Here is a 22531-nt window from a genome sequence, read left to right on the forward strand (position 1 = left end):
CCCAGCAAACAGCTAAGCTGCCTCGTTCTCACGCAGTGTTTTGACTGACATGGCAGAAGCGGCCGCTGAAGCGAAACCCATCGCTGTTGGGCAGCCTCACTTCCTCTTATCGCCGACCGTACTCGTGAATCGGAGGAAGTTATGGTAACGGAGGAGGCGACTTCACGCGACGTGGATAGAGTGGTTGACACCCTACGTCCTTCTGGAGGCACCCTAGATTTCGAAATGGTTACATCCGTCACTCATTCAGGCATCGCTATCCCCCGCGAAACAAGCAGTGTTTATCCGATTGTAAGCGCCACAGGCTCCATTCAACGTTCCAACGACGAAACGCAAAATGAAGAACGACATAACAAGAACGCGAAGGGCAAAGCCAAGAGAGACAACCTACATCTGTCAAAAAGTGGTTCAAATGGCTCTGAGTACTATGTAACTTAACTTCTGAGGTTATCAGTCACCTAGAACGTAGAACTACTTAAACCTAACTAACCTAAGAACAGCACACACATCCATGCCAGAGGCAGGATTTTGAACCTGCGACCGTAGCGCTACATCTGTCATCCGAAAACAAAATAAATTCATGTCGCGCGTTCCGGAGAGCAGTAGAAAGCTGGACACCTGAAGCCTAATCTATTGAAAACAGTCGGGTCTGTTAAGGGAGCTGCAACCGCTTCGGAATCTACACCTGGTGTCACCGACAGCCCTACAGCCTTGGGAGAAGACCCATCCGCAACGACTGAAACGTCGCTCTGGTGGGCGGAATTCGAGACAGGAACGCTTTCTCAAGCTAAAAAGCAGTTATAACCCCCTGATACAGTATTAACCGGAGTACTTGTGGTCATAAAATCTGTGCTCTTCTGGACTTGCTGTATGGCACAGCGGTCGATATTACTCTTCTCCAGGAAGTTACCATTACGGATACTATTATTACAGATTATACTGCTATTTTGAACGTGATTATTGAAGATCTTACTACTATCGCAAACCTCATTCGTGATGGCATTCCGTTCACTGATGTCCAGCATCTTCTTCATGGTCGAGGCATATCGAACATAGCGGGTGATCAAAAAGTCAGTATAAATTTGAAAACTGAATAAGTCACGGAATAATGTAGATAGAGAGGTACAAATTGACAAACATGCTTCGAATGACATGGGGTTTTATTAGAACCAAAAAAATACAAAAGTTCGAAAATGTCCGACAGATGGCGCTTCATCTGATCAGAAAATAAATAATTAGCGTAACAAAGTAAGACAAAGCAAAGATGATGTTCTTTACAGGAAATGCTCAATATGTCCACCATCATTCCTCAACAATAGCTGTAGTCGAGGAATAATGTTGTGAACAGCACTGTAAAGCATGTCCAGAACTATGGTGAGGCATTGGCGTCGGATGTTGTCTTTCAGCACCCCTAGAGATGTCGCTCGATCACGATACACTTGCGACTTCAGGTAACCCCAAAGCCAATAATAGCACGGACAGAGGTCTGGGGGCCTGGGAGGCCAAGCATGCCGAAAGTGGCATCTGAGCACACTGTAGGGAAGCAGGCTGCTCCCGCCGTATAAAATTCACAGCAGTCTTTCCATGGTGTGCCACCAGTCCGCTGTAACTAGCTCTGATGTCATAAATGTTGCGCAATACTTTAAAATGAAGTAAATAACCTGAATCGTTTCTAGCATGTCAGAAGTAATACAAAATCAGTATGTGTTGAATATCAGTTCAATAACTTTAACCACTTTCGAAATTTGGACGTTTTTCTGTAAAAATCATTGGTGAAACAGAAAAGAGCTAGAAACTTAAAAAATTATATTTAGATTCCGGTTGCATAATAATTTAGCAGAAACAGTATTCTCGATCTCACAAATTAAAATTTTAGTTGAAATTCATGATTTTCTGGTTTTTGTCTCAAAAATTAAGGAAGCAAGATAGATTAAGTAGGCGAATAAATAAAGCTAGGATGTTTAAATTTAAGTAGAATGGAGATCCGCTATAATCATAAAGATGTGAGAAGTTTCAACTGAATAACTATAAAACTATAGCGATAACGTATCTCCAAAGGGCAAGTTCAGAGCTCCTGTACTGCATGTAGTGTAATTAAATGAATTCTGTCGCCCATAATATTGGACTTAGCCACGTCAAACTTTTATTATGATTACTTACCTGTGTGCTGATTGCACATTTAAATTGAGAGCTTCATTGGCCATCAGCAAAGGAAGCAATGATTTATTCAATAACTTAAAGTGGTGCATTACTAGCCCAGCGGCTAGTCGGGAGAGCCGATTTAATCAGGCGTTACCTTAGCCGTCCGCACCGCGGCTTTATATATAAGAACGCTGCGCGAGTTAAAAAAGGCCTCAATTCTCTCCAAACGCTGATCAGCGCACCACCTGTGCCGGGAGTCGCGTCGCGTCGGTATCGTTGCTATAAACAGCCTCGGATGCCGTAATAAGTTACTCGGGATACGCGTAGCCAAGAAATCGTTTTCGAGTGAAGTGTTAATTCTGGGGTGACTTAATGATCTATCTTCAGTTTGCGTATGTCGTATTTTCACATGCCGCCGCGGGACAGACATTCTACCATTATTTAGTGTGGCATTTGATGAACGTTATCATCAAATTATGGCGAGCATTCACTTAAACATTTAATTTGAACAGTTATAGTTGCAACAGCGCATTAGACTCTGAACTGCTCTGGTAGTTGGATTGTGTGGATTCTTTTTGGTCTGTGACTTTCAGAATATAGTGAACATTTTAGAAAGAATCGTTTTTGATTATGAATCCCAGACAATCTCCTAATTCCTCAGAGCTATAAGCTGTAGTTATAAGTGTATTTCTCAGATGAAGTGGGCACTAGGAATTCTAATTACAGGCTTCACGTTTTGTTAATCACTTTCTGGTTGCCAATATTGTAGTTAGAGAGCCAGTGTTGAGAACGGCAAACAACAGCATTAAATAAATCATAGGAACATTTTAATAACATTAATTTCCACCCGCCGCCCCACATATGGTGCATCGGCCGGGAAACGCATCTTTTCTACATGACATTTTATTATTAATAACAACAAATTTCCACCCGCCGCCCCACATATGGTGCATCGTTGGGAAAGACCTTCCACATTCATTAACAATTATAAATTCCATACGCCGCCCCACAACACGATCATCACCAAACGACGCGCGCAAGAGATTTTTCACACGTCTAGCAATACGGGGTGGAGCGCCATCCTGCATAAACATCGTACATTCCAGCAGGTGTTAATCAGCCAGGCTGGGGATGATGCGATTCTGTAACCATTTCGGCGTACCTTTCACCCGTCACGGTAGCAGTTACAAACCCAGAATCACGCATTTCCTCGAAGAAAACAGGCCCGATAACCGTAGATGTGGTAAATCCAACCCATACTGTGACTTTCTCGACGTGCAATGGAGCTTCCACGACAGTTTAGGATTCTCGGTAGCCCAAGTTCTGCAGTTGTGGGCGTTGACACACCCTCGGAGAGTGAAATGAGCTTCGTCGGTCCACAACACGTTACTCAACCAATCGTCATCTTCCGCCATCTTTTGAAACGCCCACACCGCAAATTCCCTCCGCTTCACTAAATCTCCAGGTAACAGTTCATGATGCCAATGGATTTTGTACGGATAGCATCGGAGGGTTCGCCTAAGTGCCAACCAAACAGTAGTTTATGGATTGCCGGTGCGACTGCACGAGCGCTGACTTTCCCGTGCATAGACGAACCCGCTACAGTCTCCATTTCTTCCTGAAGTGTCTCAGCAGCTTTAGACCTTATGCTCGGTCGGCCACTACAGGGTCTACCATCTAAACAACCTGTGGCTTCGAACTCCGAAATCATTCCCGCCACAGCCGCATTTGGCCACGGACCTTTACCCGTCCGAATCCACTTCCTATGGCGATAGGATCGTAACGCTGAACTAGCACATTCCCCATTCTGATAATACAGCTTCACTAAAAGCGCCTTTTCAGGTAACGTCAGCATGCTGCGACTGCTGCGCATATGATTCTCTCGTTATAGCTCCTTTTATACACGATTGTCATGCGCAGTCACTCACGTTTTGCTGTCCAGCACGATCTGTCGGACATTTTGTGGACTTTCTTTTTTTTTTGGTTGTAATAAAACCTCATGTCATTCCAAGCATGTGTGTCAGTTTTTACCTCTCTATCTACATTATTCTGTGGTTTATTAAGTTTTCAAATTTATACTGACTTTTTGATCACCCAGTAGATAGAAAACCTCTGCACTCCATCAGGGTCAACAAAACGACACGACCATTCTGTTTTTTTTATATATATATATATATATATATAAAGAAGAGGTACTGTATATTATCGGCACCAAAGGTGGTCGGCTACTCGTTGCTGCAGACTTTACCTCCGTCCTCCGTGCTACGGATCAGACGCCCAACTTCAAGAAGCGTCATGAACTTGAAACTCTGGTCACCGGAAAATTGGAAATGTGTGGTAAGTTCCTATGGGACCAAACTGCTGAAGTCATCGGTCCCTAGGTTTACACATTACTTTATATAACTTAAACTAACTTAAACTAAGGACAACGTACACACCCATGCCCGAGGGAGGACTCGAACATATGAAGGGGTGAGCCGCGTGAACCGTGGCAAGGCATCTAAGACCGCGCGGCTACCCCGCGCGGCCTGGTCACCGGTCTTCACCTTATTGACGCTTGGGAACAGTTACACGGCCCCGTGTCGCATTTACTTATCTGTCCCAGTGTGCAATAAGCCAGCCGCATATGGTATATATCTGCCCCGCTCTGCAACCGCATGTCACGAGCGATGACATAATGCCAATCAGTTTTTTGGAATCACTGCGCCTACTCCTGTTTTATAAACCTTCAGTGTCAACAGGTCTCTCGTGGTTTCGGCTACTGGACGCTGAACACTAGCCTCATGCAGGACCTCAAGTTTAAAAATTAAGTAAGACTCAAATGGGAGAAAATTCTTTTACAAAGACACTATAGTCCCAATTTTCTGATATTGTGGATCTGCTACGCAAAGCCTAACCTAGGCTTCGCTCAATAGTGAAACAGTACGCTAGGCGAAAACGCTTCTGGCAAGAATCGAGCAAAGAGTTTTACTACTGCTGTCTCAGGTTCTTGTGCCAGAGAACATTTTCAATCAGTTCTACGAACTATGTGATAATGTTAAGCAAAATTTTTATTTGATGGGAAACGTAAGTGTATGCAATGTTAGAAGAAGGTGTCATGGTTCTTACGAAGAACCCGAGTAGAGTCGCGGACAGTATAGTGTTTTTTATACAGTTCCTGATGACAAAGGCGGACATTTTGAGGTCTGCAAAAAAACCTTTCTGGAAATACACAAAATTATGAGACGAAGAGTGGAAACCTTGGTAAAAACAAAAAAGAGTGGTGATGTTACCTACATTGAACATAGAGGAAATAAAAACAATAACGAAATATACAGCTGCTGATGTGAAACGCATTGTTAAACACATCAAAAGCTTCCCAAGGACGGAAGCCATTGCACAAGGGCTAAAAGCTCCCGTCTATTTTTAAACCAAGATTTAAATTACAGTAGAATGTATGAGGCTTTTGTTATGCGTTATCCAAACACAAAAATTAGATATTTGTACTACAAAAAAGTATTGAAAGAACACTTTCCCAAACTGAGATTTCACCGCCCAAGGAAAAATACGTGTAACACATGTGATCTGCTTAAAAGTAAAATGCTGAATGACTCCACCAATAGAGCTGTGCATTGTACTTCACTAGAATTTGATCATAGACGTGCCGAAAAAGCTACAGAAGAGATGAAACGTGATCATGTATATTCTACTACTCCTACATGTATGCATAGTATCCATAGATTTACAATAGATTTTCTGTTTGCCAACATTGTCACACTGCCAAATGTATTATTTTCTCAACTTTCTTGTCAAAATTTGGGATTGCATATAACAGATGATAATAATAAAGGTTGTATGTTTCTTTGGCACGAGGACATAAGTGGCAGGGGAGGCAAAGAAATTGCGAGCTGTGTTTGAAGGACGATTAAATTAAAAATTACCCAGGAAAAAAGTTAATAGTGTGGTCTGGCAAAACCAAAAACCACATGGTATCGTTCCTATGGACATATTTGGTCTGTAATGATTTCTTTGACGAAGTTCACCCCAAGTATGTCGTCTCAGGACACTCATACTTAAATTGTGACCGAGACTTTGCTCTAATTGAAAAAAGAAAGAGAGTAAAAAATGTGAAGTTCCTTTGGATCTTCTGAGAGTTTTGTGTAATGCCAATAGCAAAAGTCCTTTTCTGACCACTATGATGAACGATGATGATTTTTATGACTTCTCCAAAGTAGCTAAACAACACATCACAAAAACGTTAGAAATTTCCAAGGCCGTTTGGCTCAAAGTTTCCAAAACCAACCCAGGAAAAGTACTAACAAAAAGAAATTCAATGAAGTTGCAACGTGGACGCAAACGAATGTATTCAACAAAGGTGTGAAGATGGAAACCATATAGGACTTAAAGAAGATGATACCTTATCTCAAACAAGAAAACAAACTGTTTTACCAAAATATGACTGAGTAAACACTGCAGCTGTTTATAGACTGTAACATATTAATATTTAGTTTATAAAATAGTGGTAAATTAATACAAAATTAACGTTTTAAACTTTGTAAAAGGCATTTAATTTGAAATAAAACTTGTAAGATCACAGTAACTTATGTGATCTTGTCTTTGTTTTTTAACTAGTTTATTTGCTAACACAGCAATCCTGTAGGCCTAACTGACTTTTCAAAGTAATATAGTTATTATAGAAAAACTGTAAACGGTAGTTTCAAGATTTTTGGAACAGTAAAATTGTTATTATTATCCTTCTCACACCCGTTTACTTACAGATATAAGTGGTACACTTAGTCCAGTTCTTATGTTAGAGACGTTGGCACATAGCCATGTTCTTGTTTTGTTCCATCAACAATTTTCTTTGTTGTTGTTAAATTTTTACAGTAACTTTACTCTAAAAATGTTTGTACATTAACTGTCTTCATTTCTTTATGCTATAAAAAATAAGTATATCAAAAAGTAATGCTTTCTGGTAGTTTTTGCGATTACCTCAAAACAGCAGTTGTGGCACTTACCACGGATTTTATTATTAGTCGACAATAAAGTTTTTAAATTGGCTATAAAAATAAAGGTCACACTGCTGGCACACATGTGGGCAGTTTAGCGGTATTACTTCTACCGTGCAAGTCGGTTGACATTCGCCATCTATAAACTGCTATCATACATTACTGTATTTTGTCTGCCCCCCCCCCCCCCTCCTTCTTCGGAATCAAATATGATTTTAAAAGATTCTCAAGGTAGGTTTTGTAAATTTAACTTGTCGGATTACTGCATTTGGTGTGAGTGATGGAAAAAAATTTTTTAGTGAGTCGGATAAACGATTGACTTCTTCTATACCCCGAGGACCAAATTAATCCTTATTCCTTATAAACACAGAAGAACTTCAGGCAACAGATACTGTTATCGAATATTGCGCCATGTAGAATGCGCTATTTTATATATACTACCAACTGCAACAACGGTTTTCCTCCCTTATACGATAAATAAAGTCGGATGCTCGTCTCCGAAACACTATTTTCTTGTAACAAAGCTGAAAATTTTAATTCTTTACTAATCCAAATCGCTTGAGAAATTTATTTGCTTACGTCGTTATTACTTATTTATTTACTTAGCTTATTGGCTCTGAGCACTATGGGACTTAACATCTGTGGTCATCAGTCCCCTAGAACTTAGAACTACTTAAACCTAGCTAACCTAAGGACATCACACACATCCATGCCCGAGGCAGGATTCGAACCTGCGACCGTAGCAGTCGCGCGGTTCCGGACTGAGCGCCTAGAACCACTAGACCACCGCGGCCGGCTTACTTAGCTTATTAGCCCTCCTATTTCTGAAACTTTTGAAACGGATAAAATACAAATGAAAAAAATTAAGGCACATCGGAAGCAGGTTCTCTGCCCCCGAGCCAAATGCCTTTGGTCGCTGCGTCAGCGAGGCTTTCGTGAAACAGCTTCTAGCTGATGTATACATAAGCGGTAGTCGTAAAGGTTCTTTCCTTTTAGGAAAATGTGTTTGCATATCCCATATACTATGATAAAAAGTACTCAGTTTTCAATTACCTACTGATCTTGTCAATTTTGGGCCGTTTGCGCGTCATGAACTTAGGGGTGATTTTCTCATAAACGGGGGTGCAATGGGGTGACTGGGCCGTTGAGCCAAAATATCTTAAAGTTTTCAATTTAGGTTGTACTGCCAAATATGGGCCGAATGAGTTGGCTGTGTCTAGCCCTCCCCCCCCCCCCTCCCTCCCCCTCCCTTGTAAGATCTATACGGGGTGAACACGAGCAGCATTCATTCTTCTTTTACAGTATACAAATGAAGTCATTCTAACGTAGGCCTGTTCCAGGCTGCACGGCGAGAACTACCGGAGTTTGAACTCGAAATGAGAATGTCGACAACACAAACTGGAAATTCTACACTCCTGGAAATTGAAATAAGAACACCGTGAATTCATTGTCCCAGGAAGGGGAAACTTTATTGACACATTCCTGGGGTCAGATACATCACATGATCACACTGACAGAATCACAGGCACATAGACACAGGCAACAGAGCATGCACAATGTCGGCACTAGTACAGTGTATATCCACCTTTCGCAGCAATGCAGGCTGCTATTCTCCCATGGAGACGATCGTAGAGATGCTGGATGTAGTCCTGTGGAACGGCTTGCCATGCCATTTCCACCTGGCGCCTCAGTTGGACCAGCGTTCGTGCTGGACGTGCAGACCGCGTGAGACGACGCTTCATCCAGTCCCAAACATGGTCAATGGGCGACAGATCCGGAGATCTTGCTGGCCAGGGTAGTTGACTTACACCTTCTAGAGCACGTTGGGTGGCACGGGATACATGCGGACCTGCATTGTCCTGTTGGAACAGCAAGTTCCCTTGCCGGTCTAGGAATGGTAGAACGATGGGTTCGATGACGGTTTGGATGTACCGTGCACTATTCAGTGTTCCCTCGACGATCACCAGAGGTGTACGGCCAGTGTAGGAGATCGCTCCCCACACCATGATGCCGGGTGTTGGCCCTGTGTGCCTCGGTCGTATGCAGTCCTGATTGTGGCGCTCACCTGCACGGCGCCAACACGCATACGACCATCATTGGCACCAAGGCAGAAGCGACTCTCATCGCTGAAGACGACACGTCTCCATTCGTCCCTCCATTCACGCCTGTCGCGACACCACTGGAGGCGGGCTGCACGATGTTGGTGCGTGAGCGGAAGACGGCCTAACGGTGTGCGGGACCGTAGCCCAGCTTCATGGAGACGGTTGCGAATGGTCCTCGCCGATACCCCAGGAGCAACAGTGTCCCTAATTTGCTGGGAAGTGGCGGTGCGGTCCCCTACGACACTGCGTAGGATCCTACGGTCTTGGCGTGCATCCGTGCGTTGCTGCGGTCCGGTCCCAGGTCGACGGGCACGTGCACCTTCCGCCGACCACTGGCGACAACATCGACGTACTGTGGAGACCTCACGCCCCACGTCTTGAGCAATTCGGCGGTACGTCCACCCGGCCTCCCGCATGCCCACTATACGCCCTCGCTCAAAGTCCATCAACTGCACATACGGTTCACGTCCACGCTGTCGCGGCATCCTACCAGTGTTAAAGACTGCGATGGAGGTCCGTATGCCACGGCATACTGGCTGACACTGACGGCGGCGGTGCACAAATGCTGCTCAGCTAGCGCCATTCGACGGCCAACACCGCGGTTCCTGGTGTGTCCGCTGTGCCGTGCGTGTGATCATTGCTTGTACAGCCCTCTCGCAGTGTCCGGAGCAAGTATGGTGGGTCTGACACACCGGTGTCAATGTGTTCTTTTTTCCATTTCCAGGAGTGTATTTCGATAGCTGTTCAGCTTCGAAAATTTCTCTGGCCACATTGCCAGTAGTAAACTGGAAGTAAGTTTCTGAAGGCATCAGACACTCGTAGATAACGCATTTAGTGTCATTTGAGCAGAATCATCCTGGCAGGTTTACAATCATCACTGAATGAAATAATTTCCCCTCCTTCTAGTGAGATATGTGCCGACTATGTCGGGATAGCAACGTCTGCCATTTATATAAGACATCAAAAGATGTAAGAACTAGCGACGCTATACGCGTGCAGCCACGTTGATTGGACTTTAGATTATGAGAAAAATGCATTTTGGTATGGTGAATTAAGTTATCTAGTGATTGAAGCTGGTTCTGGTGTGGCATAACTATCGGGAAAGCGTTAACTTCAGTTTCAGCAAGGTACTGAAGAACAGATCGGCTACGTAATGGCGTATGGGATATTGACATTTATTTCTCTTGTGAAGGTGACTGAGTCAGGACTTAGGAATCACCACTTCCAGTTACTAGGTATTAATTCATCACTTATATATTTCATGTTTCCTATAAACACTTTCTATGTCACCAATGTAGGGTCTACCGGGTCACAGGACGATTATTGTTTGGATTTGGTTTAAAGAGCATTCTGAACCATTTCATCTCTTGCTTTGTCCAACTTACTATATTACCTGGTACAAAGTGAGTCTAAAATTTTGCTGGCATGGTCAACGTTCTCAGTCGTAATCAAACTCTTACCTTCGCAGTTGTGAGCAATTATCGAATGAATATGGTCAAAAATATCTTTTGGGAACTAAGAGCTTTGCTTTGATAGCACTTCAGTGGGACATCCTGCACAACATTAGGTAGTTATCCCATGACTTTTGTCATTTTATTTAAAAAAATGCAGTTTGTTAAAACAAGTAAATTTTGTGCATGTAACCGCTAATAACTGCGGCCATAGAAACGTCACGTCAGCCGCAGAGAGTATTAAGAAGAGATCAATCATTAAGTACGGATTTCGCGGTTAGGAGACTCTAGGATGTGGAAGAAAGTGAATGGTGTACGTTTGAGATCAGTACTGTATAATTTATGCTTTAACAGTTGACAGCCTTACCTTAAGTAATAATAGATAACAGTGTTTTTTATACAAGAAACCTGCTACCTATGAGCAAGTCTACAAGTATTTCTCCTGAAAGAATGATCCTTTGTTCAACGAAAGGATTATACAGATCACCACAAAAATATACTTGCTAACTATATGCCGCACATATTTACAGGATAACAGCTGATGCCTTATTGTCTTATACTTTTATATTGTGATTGCGAATGTTATTTGCCACTTAGCGAGGAAGATGCGCGAATCATCCGCATTATATCAAGAACAGGTTTTGACGCACGGTGTTCTCTATGATGAAAGTATTTAAATATTTTGACGAAGCTCACCTGATGTGCTCGATATCCTTAGTGACTGCATTTAGGGTCAGTATTGGTCCGGTAAATGAATAGTGCCTTCCTTTCTCCAGATAACGGAATTCCACAGGTGTCGTACATAGTCTCCTGTAAGACTCTGGGTGCGTCGTTTTCACATCTTCTGCAGCTCTAAACCCATCCACTAACAGCGTTCTGCCTCCTTCACCGTCGTGGTGTAGACAGTGGAATACCTGCAAACTGAAAGTCACGTCTGTCAGATCAATGAAAATGGTTGAAGATCCATCACTACGTTTCACTGGATAGTTACAACTTCCACAAGAAACGAGTTACATAAAAACAGACTCAGAGACATGCCGCACGAGACCAGCCATCATGAAAATGTTGTGAATTTACGGTGCCCATCAGCATAGATATTATTGCTCTTACTTAAACATTCGAAGACAAATGTGATCAAAATTTTAAAATACAGAGATAAGTAGACTATCACAAGACCTTCGTTAAGAGCATATTCATTCACGTACTTGCAATTCAGTCTCACATTTACGCCTACATTCAGCGTCTTCTTAAAAAATCACAAAATTGTGAATATGTAATTGTCTTAAAACATATTTTTAAAATACAAATACTTAAATAGAAGAGACTACAACAGTAATACAGGCTATTTTGTTGGATGATTACTTGCATAAAAAAATTGTGTTGATGAACCTGCCACACTAGGAATGAACTAAAATCTCCCTTTTACCTTTCTAGGTAGAAGGCTTGACACAATACAAATCCTTAATATCCGTAACACACTTGCCTTCTCGTTAGATGATGAAAGGAATGTGCCACAGGACACTGTCCTGTTCAAGGCTTGTTAGAGCTACCTCGTCTCTTCTTAGTGGCTGGAGGGAGGGAAGATATAGCTGCATTTTGGTTTAACTGGCAACATCTTGTCATATCTCAACCTAGTCTACCCTTCTTCCATTGACGCGTGATCCTGACGTTCACAGAAACGAGAAAGGAATCACGGGGAGTTTATACAACCGCCGTATAGGTTTATGATCATCTATTCACTCAAAACAGATGAGGAATTTCATAGTTCGATAACATCTCATGACCTCTAATATCCAGAAAATAATATCTACATCAACATTACATACTTTAAATTCATTTGGTGAACGAACCTTGAGGACAGATTCAGGAAATATAATAGATCAACCGATAGAATCTCCTTTTTCAGACGCATCAATGTGTGCAACGTTACTGCGATGCTTGGATAAAGTGTTATTTAAAAATGTTGTTTTCGCCAGAGCTTTTTTTGTACGTAATAGTTTTAAAATTACCCTAGCGCTCTTCCGAAATCAGGTCGTTACTGCCGCTACCCTCAGTTTAGGACAGTGATCTCAGTCACACCGAATGTTACTAGTTAGTGCATACTACGTTTCCCGAATAGCCTAACTGCTCACTGCAGGACGAGAAATGGTGTAGGACGTTGATGACTGAGATAGTAGACAAGGTGCATGATGTGTAGCTACCACCAGATGGCAAGTTGCGTCTTGCGAGCCTCAGCATAGAAGTTGGGTACTATAGGACTAGTCTTCAAGGCGCCTGTTGCAAGCCTAAATCCGTCATGATTAACAATGTCATTCGCTGTATATATACCTTCGTGACCCATAAATTTTGCACTCACAATCAAGTTGGCATCAAAAGTTTTGCTGCCCTTAAGTAACTGGACTCTTTGTGAAGTACTTTAAAACATGTAATTTTTTTTACGCTTTTATAATTGTGTACCGATCTTCTAACGAGCAATTGAACTACAGCTGCTGTATTTATGTGCAATAACGATAATACATTCACTTGTATGTATTAGTTTTATTTATGTGCGACCGGTTTCGATGATGATGATGATGATCATCATCATCATCAGTTTGTGGGGCGCCCAACTGCGCGGTTATCAGCGCCCGTACAAATTCTCAACCTTTGCTCAGTCCAAACTCGCCACTTTCATGAATGATGATGAAAAATGATGAGGACAACACAAACACCAAGTCATCTTGAGGCAGGTGAAAATCCCTGATCCCGCCGGCGCCGGGTTCGGTGATACAATTCACCATCTTCAGGCCCCTCTACAGTTCATGGTGATTACGTTTTCAACAGGAAAAACTATTATAATTCCTATAAACATCCAGAAACATCGGTGTCCGTGAAGCTTTCGCCTGTGGTGTATATGGCTGTTTCACATCAACTTAAATGTTAGTAGAAAGTAAGGCTTTTTGATATCGGAATGAGAGATTCATGTATTATTTTGCTTGTATCTCTGATAACATAGTCGTAAGCCCATGTTTTATCATCTGTTGTGAAACGTTTCAGCAGTTCTCCACCGTCGTCGACAACTGAGAGAAAATTTGGAATACATTTCACATAAATTTTCTCAGCATGTTATAGTCTTAGGTGGAGATTTCAATTTACCAGATATAGGCTGGGAAACTCAGATGTTTAGGACGGGTGGTAGGGACAGAGCATCGAGTTACATTATACTGAGTGCACTATCCGAAAATTACCTCGAGCAATTAAACAGAGAACCGACTCGTGGAGATAACATCTTGGACCTACTGATAACAAACAGACACGAACCTTTCGACTCTGTGAGTGCAGAACAGGGAATTAGTGAACATAAGGCCGTTGCAGCATCCCTGATTATAGGAGTTAATAGGAATATAACAAAAGGGAAGGAAGGTTTATCTGTTTAGCAAGAGTAATAGAATGCAGGTCTCAGACTACCTAACAGATCAAAACGAAAATTTCTGTTACGACACTGACAATGTTGAGAGTTTATGGAAAAAGTTTCAGGCAGATACGTGCCGAGTAAAATTGTGAGGGACGGGAGAAACCCACCGTGGTTCAACAACAAAGTTAGGAAACTACAGCGAAAGCAAAGAGAGCTTCATTCCAAGTTTAAACGCAGCCAAAACCCCTCAGACAAACAGAAGCTAAACGATGTCAAAGTTAGTGTAAGGAGGGCAATGCGTGAAACATTCAGTGAATCCGAAAGTAAAATTCTATGTACCGACTTGACAGGAAATTCTAGGAAGTTCTGGTCTTACGTTAAATCAGTAAGTGGCTCGAAACAGCATATCCAGACACTCCGGGATGATGATGGCATTGAAACAGAGGATGACAGGCGTAAAGCTGAAATACTAAACAGCTTTTTCCAAAGCTGTTTCCTAGCACAAACGAAAAAATGGATGACATCGAAATAAGTGTCCAAAGAATAGAAAAGCAACTGGAATCACTCAACAGAGGAAAGTCCACTGGACCTGACGGGATACCAATTCGATTCTACACAGAGTACGCGAAAGAACTTGCCCCCATTGTAACAGCCGTGTACCGCAAGTCTCTAGAGGAACGGAAGGCTCTAAATGATTGGAAAAGAGCACAGGTAGTCCCAGTCTTCAAGAAGGATCGTCGAGCAAATGCGCAAAACTATAGACCTGTATCTCTGACGTCGACCTGTTGTAGAATTTTAGAACATATTTTTTGCTCGAGTATCATGTCGTTTTTGGAAACCCAGAATCTACTCTGTAGGAAACAACATGGATTCCGGAAACAGCGATCGTGTGAGACCCAACTCGCCTTATTTGTTCATGAGACCCAGAAAATATTAGATACAGGCTCCCAGGTAGATGCTGTTTTCCTTGACTTCCGGAAGGCGTTCGATACAGTTCCGCACTGTCGCCTGATAAACAAAGTAAGAGCCTACGGAATATCAGACCAGCTGTGTAGCTGGATTGCAGAGTTTTTAGCAAACAGAACACAGTAACTTCTGCCGTGCCACAGGGGAGTGTTATGGGACCATTGCTTTTCACAATATACACTCCTGGAAATGGAAAAAAGAACACATTGACACCGGTGTGTCAGACCCACCATACTTTCTCTGGTGCTCCGGACACTGCGAGAGGGCTGTACAAGCAATGATCACACGCACGGCACAGCGGACACACCAGGAACCGCGGTGTTGGCCGTCGAATGGCGCTAGCTGCGCAGCATTTGTGCACCGCCGCCGTCAGTGTCAGCCAGTTTGCCGTGGCATACGGAGCTCCATCGCAGTCTTTAACACTGGTAGCATGCCGCGACAGCGTGGACGTGAACCGTGTGTGCAGTTGACGGACTTTGAGCGAGGGCGTATAGTGGGCATGCGGGAGGCCGGGTGGACGTACCGCCGAATTGCTCAACACGTGGGGCGTGAGGTCTCCACAGTACATCGATGTTGTCGCCAGTGATCGGCGGAAGGTGCACGTGCCCGTCGACCTGGGACCGGACGGCAGCGACGCACGGATGCACGCCAAGACCGTAGGATCCTACGCAGTGCCGTAGGGGACCGCAGCGCCACTTCCCAGCAAATTATGGACACTGTTGCTCCTGGGGTATCGGCGAGGACCATTCGCAACCGTCTCCATGAAGCTAGGCTACGGTCCCGCACACCGTTAGGCCGTCTTCCGCTCACGCACCAACATCGTGCAGCCCGCCTCCAGTGGTGTCGCGACAGGCGTGAATGGAGGGATGAATGGAGACGTGTCGTCTTCAGCGATGAGAGTCACTTCTGCCTTGGTGCCAATGATGGTCGTATGCGTGTTTGGCGCCGTGCAGGTGAGCGCCACAATCAGGACTGCATACGACCGAGGCACACAGGGCCAACACCCGGCATCATGGTGTGGGGAGCGATCTCCTACACTGGCCGTACACCTCTGGTGATCGTCGAGGGGACACTGAATAGTGCACGGTACATCCAAACCGTCATCGAACCCATCGTTCTACCATTCCTAGACCGGCAAGGGAACTTGCTGTTCCAACAGGACAATGCAGGTCCGCATGTATCCCGTGCCACCCAACGTGCTCTAGAAGGTGTAAGTTAACTACCCTGGCCAGCAAGATCTCCGGATCTGTCGCCCATTGAGCATGTTTGGGACTGGATGAAGCGTCGTCTCACGCGGTCTGCACGTCCAGCACGAACGCTGGTCCAACTGAGGCGCCAGGTGGAAATGGCATGGCAAGCCGTTCCACAGGACTACATCCAGCATCTCTACGATCGTCTCCATGGGAGAATAGCAGCCTGCATTGCTGCGAAAGGTGGATATACACTGTACTAGTGCCGACATTGTGCATGCTCTGTTGCCTGTGTCTATGTGCCTGTGGTTCTGTCAGTGTGATCATGTGATGTATCTGACCCCAGGAATGTGTCAATAAAGTTTCCCCTTCCTGGGACAATGAATTCACGGTGCTCTTATTTCAATTTCCAGGAGTGTATATAAATGACCTAGGAGATAGTGCCGGAAGTTCCATGCGGCTTTTCGCGTACGATGCTGTAGTATACACAGAAGTTGCAGCTTTAGAAAATTGTAGCGAAATGCAGGAAGATATGCAGCAGATAGGCACTTGGTGCAGGGAGTGGCAATTGACCCTTAACATAGACAAATGTAATGTATCGCGAATACATAGAAGGAAGGATCCTTTATTGTATGATTATATGATAGCGGAACATACACTGGTAGCAGTTACTTCTGTAATATATCTGGGAGTATGCGTGCGGAACGATTTGAAGTGGAATGATCATATAAAATTAAATGTTGGTAAGGCGGGTACCTGGTTGAGATTCATTGGGAGAGTCCTTAGAAAATGTAGTCCATCGACAAAGGAGGTGGCTTACAAAACACTCGTTCGACCTATGCTTGAGTATTGCTCACCAGTGTGGGATCCGTATCAGATCGGGTTGACGGAGGAGATAGAGAAGATCCAAAGAAGAGCGGCGCGTTTCGTCACAGGGTTATTTGGTAACCGTGATAGCGTTACGGAGATGTTAAGCAAACTCAAGTGGCATACTCTGCAAAAGAGGCGCTCTTCATCGCGGTGTAGCTTGCTCGCCAGGTTTCGAAAGGGTGCGTTTCTGGATGAGGTATCGAATATATTGCTTCCCCCGACTTATACCTCCCGAGGAGATCACGAATGCAAAATTAGAGAGATTCGAGCGAGGACGGAGGCTTTCAGACAGTCGTTCTTCCTGCGAACCATACGCGACTGTAACAGAAAAGGGAGGTAATAACAGTGGTACGTAAAGTGCCCTCCGCCACACACCGTTGGGTGACTTGCGGAGTATAAATGTAGATGTAGATGTATCTATCGACTGCTGAGTAGCTTGCATACGTCGCTGTGTTTTTACGCAGCTCGCCAATTTTTGCACAAATTTTGTCACACGTTTCATAAAAATTCGCCTGACACCGTCCTAAGAGACTGTCTCCACTCCCTCGAATTTAACTATATAAGTATAGACCAGATGTGGGTTAAATGCAAAGAAATCGTATCAGCGCTAATTGAGAGTTTTAAACGGAATTAATTACTCTGAAGCGCCAAGGAAACTGGCATAGGCATGCGTATACAAATACAGAGGCATGTAAACAGGGAGAATACAGTGCTGCGGTACGCTATGCCTATGTAAGACAACAAGCGTCTGGTGCAGTTGTTAGACCGGTTACTGCTGCTACAATGGCAGTTTATCAAGATTCAAATGAGTTTGAACGTGGTGTTTTAGTCGGCGCACTAGCGATGGGACACAGCATCTCCGAGGTAGCGATGAAGTGGGGATTTTCCCGCACGACCATTTATGAGTGTACCGTGAATATCAGGAAACCGCTAAAACATCAAATCTGCGACATCGCTGCGGCCGGAAAAAGATCTTGCAAGAACGGGACCAACGACAACTGAAGAGAATCGTTTAGCGTGACAGAAGTGCAACCCTTCTGTAAATTGCTGCAGATTTCAGTGCTGGGCCATCAACAAGTGACAGCGTGCGAACCATTCAACTAATCATCATCGATATGGTCTTTCAGAGCCGAAGGCCCACTTGCGTACCCTTGATGACTGGCCCGTCAACATTAGACTGATGATGACTGGAAACATGTTGCCTGGTCGGACGAGTCACGTTTCAAGCTGTGTTGAGCGGATGGACGTGTATGGGTGTGTAGACAACCTCATCAATCCATGGACCTTGCATGTTAGCAGGGGACTGGTGCAGGCTCTGTAATAGTGTGGAGCGTGTGCAGTTGGAGTGATATGGGAACCCTCATACCTCTAGATATGACTCTGGCAGGTGACACATATATAATCATCCTGTCTGATCAGCTGCATCCATTCGTGTCCATTGTGCATTCCGACGAAATTGGGCAATTCCAGCCGGACAATGCGACACCGCACACGACCAGAATACTCTTCTGTGTTTAAACACTTCGGCTGGCTACCAAACTCCCTAGATGTGAACATTATTGAGCATATGTGGGCTGCCTTGCAATGTGCTGTTCAGAAGAGATCTTCACCCCCTCGTACCCTCACGGATTTATGGACAGCCCTGCAGGATTCATGGTGTCAGTTCCCTCCAGCACTATTTCAGACATTAGTGGAGTTCATGCCACGTCTTGTTGGCGGCACTTCTGCGTGCTCGCGGGGGCCTTACATGATATTATGTGTATGTACCAGTTGATTTGGCTTGTCAGTGTAATTAAAGATAGTACTGATCCCCCGGGGGACACGAAACAGGCAAGATCATTGTTGCATGAGGCAACGAATAAGACATGCCAAATTTAAAAGAACGCAATATCTCCAAGATTGGTGATGTTTTTTATGGTTATGTTTACTGAGGTTCGAAACGTAGCGCTGACTTCAGAACGAGATGCTTTTAAGAGCTTCCACAACGAATCTCTGTGCTGTGGCGCGCCTATCACGGAACGCCAGCGGCTGAATGTCTGCTGGCCGCAATATTGAAACGCCCACGGCTCCGCTCGTACCGCGGAGGGGCGAGGAAGTCAGTGGGGAGGGCAGCAGAGGGCGATTCCGGCGGTCGCGCCGATACCGCAGTCGTCACAAGCAGCTAGAATCTACATGCACAGATCGGTACTACGTTTTGCTACAGCGACCCAGCACAGCAGCCAGGCAAAACGGAGTAATCCTTCCTGAAGCGAGAACATAAGCTCTCGCTAAAGCAGCAAAAAGGAGTGACATCGCCTGCCTGGAACTGATGATCACCACCAGAGCCGCCGCCGCCACTACAACTGTCGTCTCCAGTCCACCATTCACCGCCGCTCTCTGATCTACATCTACATGATTACTCTGCAATTCACACTTAAGTGCTTGGCAGAGGGTTCATCGAACCAAAATCATACTATCTCTCTACCATTCCACTCCCGAACAGTGCGCGGAGAAACGAACACCTAAACCTTTCTGTTCGAGCTCTGATTTCTCTTATTTTATTTTGATAATCATTCCTACCTATGTAGGTTGGGCTCAACAATATATTTTCGCATTCGGAAGAGAAAGTTGGTGACTGAAATTTCGTAAATAGATCTCGCTGCGACGAAAAATGTCTTTGCTTTAATGACTTCCATCCCATCTCGCGCATCATACCTGCCACACTCTCTCCCCTATTACGTGATAATACAAAACGAGGTGCCCTTTTTTGCACCCTTTCGATGTCCTCCGTCAATCCCACCTGGTAAGGATCCCACACCGCGCAGCAGTATTCTCACAGAGGACGAACGAGTGTAGTGTAAGCTGTCCCATTTAGTGGACTTGTTGCAACTTCTACGTGTCCTGCCAATGAAACGCAACCTTTGGCTCGCCTTCCCCACAATGTTATCTATGTGGTCTTTCCAACTGAAGTTGTTCGTAATTTTAACACCCTGGTACTTAGTTGAATTGACAGCCTTGAGAATTGTACTATTTATCGAGTAATCGAATTCCAACGGATTTCTTTTGGAACTCATGTGGAACACCTCACACTTTTCGTTATTCCTGACAGGAAATCACGAATCCAGTCGTACAACTGAGACGATACCCCATAGGTCCGCAGCTCGATTACAAGTCGCTTGTGAGGAACGGTGTCAAAAGCTTTCCGGAAATCTAGAAATACGGAATCAACTTGAGATCCCCTGTCGATAGCGGCCATTACTTCGTCGAATAAAGAGCTAGCTGCGTTGCACAAGAGCGATGTTTTCTGAAACCATGCTGATTACGTATCAATAGATCGTACCCTTCGAGGTGCCATAATACGTTATATGCTCCAAAACCCTACTTCAAACCGACGTCAATGATATAGGTCTGTAGTTCAATGGATTACGCCTACTACCCTTCTTAAACACTGGTGCGACCTGCGCAATTTTCCAATCTGTAGGTACAGATCTATCGATGTGCGAGCGGTTGTATATGATTGCTAAGTAGGGAGCTATTGTATCAGCGTAATCTGAAAGGAACGTAATCGGTATACAATCTGAACCTGAAGACTTGCTCGTAACAAGCGATTTGAGTTGCTTCGCAACCCCTAAGGTATCTACTTCTAAGAAACTCATGCTAGCAGCTGTTCGTGTTCCAAATTCTGGAATATTCCATTCGTCTTCCCTGGTGAAGGAATTTCGGAAAACTGCGTTCAGTAACTCCGCTTTAGCGGCATAGTCGTCGGTAACATTACTATTGGCACTGCGCAGCGAAAGTATTGACTGCGTCTTGCCGATTGTGTACTTTACATACGACCAGAATTTCTTCGGATTTTCTACCAAATTTCGAGAGAATGTTTCGTTGTGGAACATATTCAAGGCATCTCGCATTGAAGTCCGTGCCAAATTTCGCGCGTCTGTAAATTTTAGCCAGTCTTCGGGATTTCGCGTTCTTCTGAACTTCGCATGCTTATTCCGTTACCTCTGCAACAGCGTTCGGACCTGTTTTGTGTACCATGGGGGATCAGTTCCATCTCTTACCAATTTATGAGGTATGAATCTCTCAATTACTGTTGCTACTATTTCTTTGAATTTGAGCCACATCTCGTCTACATTCGCAAAGTCAGTCCGGAAGGAATGGAGATTGTCTCTTAGGAAGGCTTCTAGTGACACTTTATCCACTTTTTTAAATAGAATTTTTTGCGTTTGCTTCTGGTGGATTTGGAAGAAACGGTATTGAGCCTAGTTACAACGACCTTGTGATCACTAATCCCTGTATCAGTCATGATGCTCTCTATCAGCTCTGGATTGTTTGTGGCTAAGAGGTCAAGTGTGTTTTCGCAACCATTTACAATTCGCGTGGGTTCGTGGACTAACTGCTAGAAATAATTTTTGGAGAAAGCATTTAGGACAATCTCTGAATATGCTTTCTGCCTACCAACGGTTTTGAACAAGTATTTTTGCCAACATATCGAGGGAAGGTTGATGTCCCCACCAACTATAACCGTATGAGTGGGGTATTTATTTGTTACGAGACTCAAATTTTCTCTGAACTGTTCAGCAACTATATCATCGGAGTCCGGCGGTCGGTAGAAGGAGTCATTTGTTAACTTAGTTCGGCTGTTAAGTATAACCTCCACCCATACCAATCCTCACGGAGTATCTACTTCGATTTCACTACAAGATAAACCACTACTGACAGACACAAACACTCCACCACCAATTCTGCCTAATCTATGTTTCCTGAACACCGTCTGAGACTTCGTAAAAATTTCTGCAGAACTTATTTTAGGCTTTAGCCAGCTTTCTGTACCTATAACGATTTGAGCTTCTGTGCTTTCTATTAGCGCTTGAATCTCAGGGACTTTCCCTACCCAACTACAACATTTTACAACTAGAATTCCGACTGTTCTTTAATCCAAGCACGTCCTCTATTTGCCATGCACTCTTTGAGATTGCAGCCCACCCCGTACTTTCCCGAGGCCTTCTACCTTTATTTTTTAACCGCCCAGTCCACGCCACATAGCCTCCGCTACCCGTGTAGCCGCCAGCTGAGAGTAGACTGTCGGGGACCGGACAGTGCAAGCCAGGGGGGTATGGACTAGGACATCATTTCGGGCATTGAAGTAAGGTGATAAAAGAACATAGCATTCAAGACGAGTGGACTAGTAGCGTTTCGGAACTTCTATTTCCACTATCTATCCAAGCAAATGACTTTATTCTTGGCAGTAGCAAGAATAGCCTTTTATGCCGTCTAAGAATTACAGAAGAAGTGTTTGTTTATTTGGTGTTTAATCTGGAAGACCCTTCTAGTACATTTAAGTTGTTTGGCCAAGTATCACAATCGTGCTAATAAACAATTAGACAGCTCAGTCGAGCGGGTGTGTCTTGTGTTGGACATAAAACTCTGCCTCGAAATCTAGCTGAAG

General features: G+C 44.1%; 1 protein-coding gene across 1 annotated transcript in view; it reads right to left on the reverse strand.

Annotated features, from left to right (window-relative positions):
• Nucleotides 1-22531, reverse strand: part of LOC126298275 (trimethyllysine dioxygenase, mitochondrial) — a 499530-nt gene that overhangs the window by 191714 nt on the left and 285285 nt on the right. Inside the window, exon 7 of the mRNA XM_049989574.1 lies at nt 11380-11604. Coding sequence (XP_049845531.1) covers nt 11380-11604 — 225 coding nt within the window. The remainder of the gene's footprint in view (nt 1-11379; nt 11605-22531) is intronic.

Source organism: Schistocerca gregaria, chromosome X, assembly GCF_023897955.1.
Source record: "Schistocerca gregaria isolate iqSchGreg1 chromosome X, iqSchGreg1.2, whole genome shotgun sequence".
In the NCBI taxonomy this organism is placed as follows: Eukaryota; Metazoa; Arthropoda; class Insecta; order Orthoptera; family Acrididae; genus Schistocerca; species Schistocerca gregaria.